This window comes from Microtus pennsylvanicus, chromosome 21 (assembly GCF_037038515.1).
Source record: "Microtus pennsylvanicus isolate mMicPen1 chromosome 21, mMicPen1.hap1, whole genome shotgun sequence".
NCBI lineage: Eukaryota > Metazoa > Chordata > Mammalia > Rodentia > Cricetidae > Microtus > Microtus pennsylvanicus.
Window position 1 is genome coordinate 34,718,083 of NC_134599.1, and position 9,838 is coordinate 34,727,920.

At 48.1% G+C, this 9,838-nt stretch overlaps 1 protein-coding gene across 1 annotated transcript; it reads left to right on the plus strand.

The window, feature by feature from the left end:
* The first annotated feature begins 323 nt into the window (after window positions 1-323).
* On the plus strand, window positions 324-5,992 carry Tmem247 (transmembrane protein 247). The gene is made up of 3 exons (XM_075955255.1): window positions 324-440; window positions 1,233-1,562; window positions 5,633-5,992. The coding sequence occupies exons 1-3, from the start codon at window positions 324-326 to the stop codon at window positions 5,990-5,992; spliced, it is 807 nt and encodes a 268-aa protein (XP_075811370.1).
* Window positions 5,993-9,838: the final 3,846 nt, after the last annotated feature.

Below are 9,838 nucleotides of genomic sequence, written 5' to 3' on the forward strand. Positions count from 1 at the left end.
TCTCTCTCTCTCTCTCTCTCTCTCTCTCTCTCTGTCTCTCTCTCTCTTCAACCATGTGGATCTCAGGGATCAAATTCAGGTTACTGGATCTTGCTAGCAGGCAACTCTACTGGCTGAACTACCTTGCTGCCCCCAACCTGCCATTCTTACCAATGACTCCTCAATGGTGTGACAGCCTCTAACCAAAAGTGCCCTAGCAACTGGTAGAATGTGGCTATTATGAGGATAAGGGATTATGACGGTCACCAGAACTTGGTGAAGCCAAATGTTGCTGTCTCCAAATATGTCCTCTGGCCCTAGTTGGCAGCACTGTGGTTATCTGGATGGCAACAGAGGACAGAGAGATGATGGGATCACGTGGGGCAGGAGAAAGTTGCCCCACCCTCTCCAAGGTGGCACCTGGTGACAACATGCCCGAAGGGAAGTCAAAGGCCTCTTTGGTAAGAGGATGCCTCTCTTGATTGCCCTAGACATTCCATGGGGCGGGGGCGGGGGCGGGGCAGGGCACTCTAAGCTTTACAGTCTAAGGCATTACTATGAGATTCAGATGCCAAGAAGAGCAGAACTGGGTCCCATCCCCATAGTTGGTATCCAGTTGCCTCCAGGAACCAGCAACCCGTCGTGGGATTGTAATGTTCCATGAAACTGTCTTATCTCTCTATTTGAGACCCTTCCTCCTCTCTGTGTGCAGAGACATATACATGTGTTGACTGGTTCTCCCAACACAGACCCCAGGATTCTTCCACTCTGGAGTCCCTGAAAGGCCCGTTGCCTAACAGTTAGGTAAAATGTGGGAAATATGAAAGTGACCTCCCTGGTGATAAGAACTGCTACCTAAGCAGATGCCCACCTCACCTATCAATGCCTTCAGTTACAATTTTAGGGACCACGCCTTCGTGGCAGTTTGCTTTCTGTTCTTGAGTCTCTAAGTGCACACTCTTTGTCTTTAGGGTTTTTGTTTTGCTTTGTTTTCCAAGACAGGATTTCTTTGTGTAACAGCCCTGGCTGTCCTGGAACTCACTCTGAAGACCAGGCTGGCCTTGAACTCAGAGAGATCTGCCTGCCTCTGCCTCCCAAGAGCTGGGTGGGATTAAAGGTGTGCACCATCATTCCCTAGCCTAAATACTCTTTGTAACACACCCCAGGCTAACTGAGGCTTAGAGCTGAGGATGTGATTTTAGGGAGCCCCACACTGACTCCACCATCATCCCACCCCTTCTTCCCCATCCTAGGATGCAGAACCCCTAAAGTTAGAACTGCCCATCCTGGAAGAGAATGAAACCTGTGAAGACAGAGATTGTCCAGGGACCCCTACGCCACTGTCCCCAAAGTCTGGCCATACCACCAAGGGTCAGGCTGGTGACGGACCTGGACAGGAACCCATGGAGCTGCCCCCACCCCTGGAGACAGAACACCACAATGCAATGGAACTGGAGAAGGTGCGCATGGAGTTTGAGCTGACACGCCTGAAGTATCTGCACCAGGAGAATGAGCGGCAGAGGCACCATGAGGAGGTGATGGAGCAGCTGCAGCAGCAGCAGCAGCAGGCTTTGCCTCGCCAGGTAGTAGTGCTAAGGGCGAAGGGCCATCCCCGTGGACCCTGGCAAGACAGACCTCACTGTATCTGTTTGGCTATGTGCCTTGCCTGCCAGCCCCAGGTCTGGCTGAGAGGTGGTGAGCATCCTCGTAGCTGCCTCCAACCCCTGGTGCCTTGAGTCAGTTTGCAGGGTGGTCTGAGATCACGTCCCGTGTGTGGTTAACTCTGTTAGGGCTTCCACGTTAAAGGAGATTCAAGTCTCCAAAGAGAGCTGAGAGCAGGAGATACCCTGAAACCGCATCCTCTACCCAGCACCGCTTTTAACAGTCTGTGTCCGATACTCACACCACGACTGGTCTTCCACCACCTGTCTTTCTCTCAAGATGCAGTAGTAGACCCAGCAGCCCTCGTTCATCTGACCACGGGATGCCAACAGAACCATCAGCTCCCTTTCAGGTCTGAGCTTTCTCTGTTGAACACTCTGCCTGATAACCACTAATGCAATGTTGTTTTCACGAGAAATGTGTATTCAACCCCTACTCAGCCCATTCTAGCCCTAAATGGGGACAAGAGTGATCATCTGAGCCATGGGGATCTAGCTCAGCAGGTAGAGCGCTTGGCCTGCATGCCTGAAGCCCTGAGTTCAGTCTCCAGCACCAAATAAACCACACGTGGGGCCTCCAGGATCCCAGCACTCCGGAAGTGAGGCAGAATGATCAGTTCAAGGTGACATAACAAGTTTGAGGCTAGCCTGGGCTATGCGAATCCTTGTTTCAAAGGACAAGATGAGATGAAGTGTCATGTGAGGTACTTGTCACTGTGACCAGACCATTCTAAGCACTTCATGGTGAATGATGTCACCACTTCCAAGTGGTGCTTCCTGCTCTCTAAAGTCATGGGTTCCGGGTAAAAACGCCGGCACTACCGCTTTAGTTAACCACTTAACCTTGAACACATTACTAATCCCCCTTGAACTTGCTCAACACTAAAGTCAAACCTATCTCATGGGGTCATTGTGAAGCGTAAGTGAGCGAGCGTACACAAGCCCCTTTGCAATGAGCAAGCACATTAGGAAAGCGCTCAATAATGGTTGGCTGCTAGCATTTTTATGAACTCACACAGTTCCCTTCTTGACCCGCACGCAGCAGCTCTGCTCACCGCTTCTCGGTTTTACTGGGATGTGATTTATTAGCTAAGCTTCCCAGCTCTGAGTCACCCTCGGTTCTGAGAAGCTTGTCCTCATCTAAGTGATTGCTATCACTGTTGAGAAGGAGCTGACCCGATGGGAATCCCACTGCAAGCTCCCACCACAGGCTATCGGGGTGCCGTCAATCAACACTGTGCCGGTACATTCTCCCCAGCTCGCATTTCCACAGCTTGCCCAAGAAAGCTGCCCTGAGTCCCGTGTCGAATGGCTTCCCAGAATAAGGTGTGACATTGGCCCAACGACTGGCCAATTCTTTAAAGAGAAAATGGGTTTCTATGACATGACTTGTTCTCAGTGAACACATGCTAGCTTCCTAATTATTTTTTCTTGCTCATAAGATACCTGCTTAAGTGTACATTGAATGATATTACTGACCCAAGTCAAGCTTATTGAATGGGACATCAGAAATACATTTTTCTCTCCTATCTAGAAAACATTTGCCTTTCTCTGGAATTCACACACACTCAATGATATTTTCCATTTCTTGTACATTCTTGGATTTTTCTCAATGTCCAAGGATGAAATAGTTGCAGATTTGAACCAGAAACTATTTAAATCAGGCATGCTATTTGTGAGAATTTCTTATCTGGTTGCTGTGACAGACGCCCTGACAAACACAGCTGCAGGAAGGGTCGGTTTGAGCTCACGGCTCCAGGGAGGAGCCCTAGGAGGCTGGTCCCACTGCTTAGGTCAGGACTGGGGCTCAGATAACCTTTTCACTCTGTCCAGGACTCCAACCCATGGGAGCCTACTCACAGTTGGGTGGGAAGTCCCATCTCAGTAAGCCTAACCTAGAAGACCTCACAGGCATAGCTAAAGGTGCTGCACTAGGCACTTCCAGGTCCTGTCCAGGTGACAGGGAAAATTAGCAATCAACAGTAGTAGGCCCATCCCTCCTACTTATTTTTCTCTTTTTAATTGGAAGAATGCCTCTCCTTGCTGGGTGACATGAAAATCCTTATCATAAAGTCCTCTGGTTCTTTTATTATTTTTTAAGATTTATATAATTATTAATTTAGAAGAGGGCATCAGATCTCATTACAATTACCTTGTGGAATTGAACTCAGGACCTCTGCAAGAGCAACCAGGCTCTTAACCTCTGAGCTATCTCTCCAACCCAAAAGTCCTCTACTTCTTAAAAGATAGGCCATGGGCAGTGTCTTGAAAAGCTTAACAGGTATGATATATGTATATACGTACATGTATATGTATATATGTGTGTTCATATATATATAATATAAGCAAGACGGTTCACTATCAGTAAATTATATATAAACATTTTATATATAAACTCATATATATGAAAATTGTATAAACACACACATACATACATATAATATGAACAAGACAGAGTTCACTGTATCAGCATATTACATATGTACATACATATATATGAGCATTACATATAAACACACACACATATGCACACACATACACCCACACATCATAACTTCCCTCCGCCCTCATTTCAGGCTAAACACATGCAGGCTGCAGAGTGTGGCAGAGCATGACACACAGCCCCAGCCTACAGAGCACTACCCTGCCTAGAGAACGCTGAATTTCTTCCTCTGGTCTCCTGCCTTCCTTGCTGTTCACCTTAGAGACAGCAGAGTTGGAATCATTTCCCATCCCTTTAGTTTTATGTCTTGATATCATTGCTTTCTCACTTCTGTAGCTTCCATAGTTTCCAGCCATGATGTATCTAAGGCCTGGGCCCTTGGGAATAGCTTTAAAGTGTTTTCCTTATGGTTCATTTACAAAAACTTAGGGTGGGCTTGATTATGGAGGCTTCCATAGCTTTCTTTTTCTAAGTGGTTGCAAGGAAATGGGAGACAAAGATGAACGGATGGATAAATAAATTAAATAATACTGAATGTATCTAAACTAATATTTCTCACTAGTTTAGGGCATCTTGGCCTTTGCCATTTAGCTGTTAAAATATGGCATCTTAAAAAGTATTGTGGAGCAGAAACCATGGCAAATTCTTGAACTCAGACCAGAATATTTATATTGGCTTCTGCCTCATACACCCATGACAAAATAGGGTCTGACTCTAGTTACTGACTTCAGAAAAGAGTGACTCACAGTCAGACCCATCCGGAAACCCAACTTCTGCAGGTTCAGGGAGCCTGGAACTCTGGCCACCTGCCCCAGGAGAGAGCAAATCCCACGGTAGAGGACCACATACTAACCATGTGACATGTGCCAAGACACAGGGAGTCTGAGACGCTCATTTGAGCTCAAGGGTGTGCCTTCAGAGTGCCACCGTCCCAAAAACTAGGCCATTAGGGGACAATATCCAAAGAATGTTGCTAAGAACCAGAGTCCAGATCTGGGAAACTTGGAGCCCTAGAGAACTTGTTCACATGGTAACCCAGCTGGGCAAGATGGGGCAGAGGAAAAACAGCATTGGCCTGCTGCCCAGGATCAGGAAAAATAAGGTTAACTCAAGACACAAAATGAATGAGATCTGTCTACATGACAGTGACCTCACTAGGATTTATTTTATCATTTCTCATTCTTCCTCATGATTTTGGGAAGGGGGGTTATGACTCAGTGACCTCCTTGAGGTCACCGTCAGGGTCAGGACAGGTCTGAAGCTGTTTTCGGCAATGATGTATCTAAGGCCTGGGCCCTTGGGAATCGTTTGTAAAAAGTGTTTTACTTATGGTTCATTTACAAAATCTTGGGGGGGGGGCTTGAATATGGGGCCTTCCATAGTTTTCTTTTTCTAAGTGGTTGAAAGGAAAGGGGAGACAAAGATGAACAGATGGATAAATAAATTCAATAATACTGAATGTATCTAAACTAATATTTCTCACTAGCTCAGGGCATCTTGGCCTAAACATAGCTGGTGTGGCCAGCTATGCCGTCTTCTTTCCTCACAGTTCTCGGGAGGCCTCCAGGACCTCCTGCTCCCCCAGAACCAGTTCGCCATGTTCCTCTACTGCTTCATCTTCATCCACATCATCTACGTTGCCAAGGAGATGGTCTTCTTTCTCTTCTCCAAGCACTACCTGTTCTGCCTCGCAGCCATCTTGCTGTGTTTGATTAAAACCCTGTGGTCCTACTTCCAAGTGCCTTTGCGTCTTCCACCACTTGCAGGACTCCTCCCCGCCCACTGTAACCTGTCTGATGGCACAGCTGCCAGCTGCTGCCACCTGTGGGTGAAGACACCTGGCCAGGCCACTGCCCTCAGCCTGTTTCTCACTGTGACCAAGGGAGAAGTTCAGAAGTTAAAAGGTTGAGGTTCAGGGGTGGATCTTCAAGGGCGGCCTTGAAAACCTTTCTAGAATCATCGTCACATGAGTGGCCATGCTGGCTTGGATACCACCGCATTCACACATGCTCATACAGTATTGATTTTTTTTTCCCCTTTAAATCGTAAAGTTAAAGTGGGCCCCTCCCCCAACACAAATGTCCTTGTCCCAACCCCCAGAATCTTGAGAATGCTACTTTGGCTCACAAAAGAGACAGTTTCTAAGGTTGTTAGTTCAGATCCTGTGTCCTGGCAGCCTTCACAAACTGAAGCTCACCACCTGTCCTCTACGGGCCAAGTAGACAGTAATAAAATGCAGAAAATGGAGATTTATTCAATGTGACCACATTAGAAAGAGGGACAAATGGAGAGGTCCACCTTGGGGGTTCTAACACAAAGTTTAGACTCATGTAGAGCGCCAGAGATGTGCATCAGTAAGCAGCCTGGGTGTGGCCTTGCCCATTGCTGTCTTGGCCAGTCTCCCCTGGAAGGTCTGGAGAAGTGCAGAACTATATGAAGTCTCCTTCCAGGAAGCAAGCTCTCCTGTGGCGGCTCCAGCCTTCAGCTTTCTTCTCCCAGTATGAGACTTCTGGGGAAATTTCAATTTCTTGACGTCTATTGTTTTGGTAATCTGATGGCCAAAATGGGGAGCACACATGCCTCTTGGTCTATCTTAGAATGTCTTTATTCCTGCCCACATAGTTACAATTCTGAGACACATCCAAGACTCTTGACATGGGAACTGAGCCTGCATTTTCCAGGTGGGCCCAATATCGTAACAGGTGTGGGGAGCCATCCTCAAGGTCAGAGTGATGCAAGGCCACAAGCCAAGGAATGGGGGGAAAGGCTGGAGAAATGGTGCGGTGGTTAGAAGCACTGGCTGCTCTTCCAGAGGACCCAGGTTCAATTCCAGCACCCATGTGGCAGTTCACAACTGTCTGCAACTCAGTTCCTGGGGATCCAACAACCCCACACAGACATTCACACAGGCAAAACACCAATGTACATAAAAAAAAATTTTAAAAAACCTGGGCAGTTTCTAGAGGCTGGAAACATTCAGTATATGAATTCTCTCCAGGGTCTCCAGAGAAAGGAATAGCCCTGTCAATGCAATTTAAACTTCTGAACTCCAGAACTGTAAAGGAAGAAAGCCCTTTTATTTTAAGCCACCAAGCCCACAGTTATTTGTTGCAGGAGCCAAGACTCCGGGGCCCTCCCGGCTATGCAAACGTCACCGTGGCAGCACACGCTGTCAAGGGCCATTCTGTGTTTGGCCTGAGCCTTCAGACAACTGATTAAAAGGAAGACACATTGGCATGCCTCTGCCACCCTGCTGTTAGGAAAAAAATAATAAGGGGCAACTCTGCAGGCACAAAGAAGTCCAATTAGGTCAAATCAAACCAAATTAAAATGCCCACAGTTTTATTAAATACGGGTGGCCGAGCCCATGGCGGGGAGACAGGAAAGGGGGGAGCACATGCAAACCCAGAACCACGTGTTTCTCCTCTGGGAGCCCACTTAAATACCCTGTGGGAGTGGTCCTGACCCCTCCTGGGATTTGGAGTCCAGACCAATATACTCCCAGGCCAGGGGGCTGGGATGGATGCCAGGGACTGGGGCTATGCTCCAGACTTAACACCTGCCTCACACACACCAGGGAGCTTGGGACAGGTTTCTAAGAACTGTGGGAAAGGGTACTCTAAAGCAGCCAGAGTCTCCCTTGGTAAGATAGGCAGGAAAATACAGCCACACCAGACCCAGAAAAGAGGAGAACCTGGAGGAAAGTCATCGTGGCTATTTTATGGGAAAATGCGAAGAACTAAAAATACCACATAATAACACACACACATGCACAGGTGCACATGCGCACATAGAGGTGCACAGACTCTCAAGTAGATACAAACATGCTGACTTACAGAGATCAAGGCAAATAATTTTCTGCAGCAGGGCTGTTCACCAGTCTCCAAAGTAAACAGAAGAGGGCTCAGTGGAGCCCAGAAGCAAAATTGCAAGCTCTATACAACAAAGAAGAGGAGCTTAACACCCCCCCACACACACACAGCAACTAATTCCCCCTTGCTGGCCCCAGCAGGGACTGTCACCTGCTCAGCTCCCAGCAGCCCAAGCAGCAGGAAGGCCAGCTCTGGCACTGGGAGCCACATGAGGAGATAAACTGGCAAAGAGAGCGAGCCTGGATGCAGCACTCAGAGAGTCTCTACCCACTCTCTCTTCCCGGTCACAGGGCTGTGCCGTAAGAGGGGTGGAAATAAGTTCCAGCTGGCTGGGTTCTGTGAGTGACACTCTATGCATCGGAGAAGACCGTCTTGGGACCACACTGTCAGGATGTATTAGCATGCCATTTTCCGCCCTGTTCAATGCCTCCATCCCCCACTTACGCCTGTGTGTGATGGGCACTTATGACTTGCAAATGGTAAAACTGGCATTTCTCATTAAACCTTCAGTGACGGAGATGCTTGCTGTGGGTCAATTCTCAAGATCACTTATTTGATCCAGGTTTCTGGCATGGATCTGAGGCAAGGAGATTAGGATAGCAAAGAATTGCAGGCCTGCTTATTCACCTGTCACAGACAGAGGTGGGCACTGGGTAAAAACTCGGTGGCTTAAGGCCAGCCTGTCACTCCTGTTGCCTAGCAACACTGGACCCAAATGCTTTTGTTTTTCCTAAGAGAAAGAAAAACTCTCTCAAGCCACTAAATTATTATGGCACACTCTGGGTTCCAGATACAAACTCTCTTTTGTCCTCTGCCCCAGATCTAGTGTTTGAAGTCTGGTGCCAGGAGTCTAGGACCTGAGCTGAGGAAGATGCAACTCTGTATGTTTACCCTCCAACTTAGGACAAGTCCCCTTGTTGAAATGCAAAGTAGAAAATCAGGAGACACACAGACACAAAGGACAGGAAAGAGACACAGCTAAATGGTCACCAACCTAGCAACAAGTCAGTGTGTTAGCAGCTTCCGCGTGCCTCCAATGCCAAGTAACCAGCTCAATGCTTAAGGAGGCCAGCTTGCCTCCTGAGGGGAGGCAGAGACATAGCAGAACCAGCTTGTAGAGAATTCCAGGGTTCAGAGAGCCTTACTCTGGAGAACAGACTCTTCCCAAGTTTCTGCCTGGTGAGGTGGATTTAACACAAGAGCACTTAAGAGAGCCCACAGCATAGAGAGCTTAGGCATGAAGGCTTCTTGTAAAAGAAGGGCAGCCTCTGTCCCCCAGGAGGGGTTCATAAACCTGGAAAGGTAAGTGGGGAGGGGGAGGGAGGACTCACACAAGATCAGCATGGAGGTGTATCTATGCAGAAGGCATGGAATGTCCTTGCTCAGATGGGGGGGGGGGGTGAAGGCTGGACAGCTGCTCCAGCCTAACGTTACTTAGAGTCTCGGATGTTGGTCTCAGAGTATGGACTTAATCCTCTGGGAAACTGAGTCCTGAAGCTCACAGAGAAGAATAGTGGCACAAAAACAATGCCTCCCTGCCACATAACACATCTGGAACCTTGACCCTCCCTTCCCACGCTAGTCAGGAACCGTGCCCACCCTGACCTCCCTTCCCACGCTAGTCAGGAACCGTGCCCACCCTGACCTCCCTTGCCCACCCTGACCTCCCTTCCTATGCTAGTCAGGAACCGTGCCCACCCTGACCTCCCTTCCCAAGGCTAGTCAGGAACCATGCTGTTAAGAGGCCTGGAGTCTGAGTACTAAATTCAAATATAAAACAAAAAAACAAAAGCAAAACAAAACCCAGAGACTACTACTTTTACAAACCTTGCAGCTCCAGGTGGTCAGCCAGGGGCTGGTGAAGGTGCAATGGAAATTGCAGA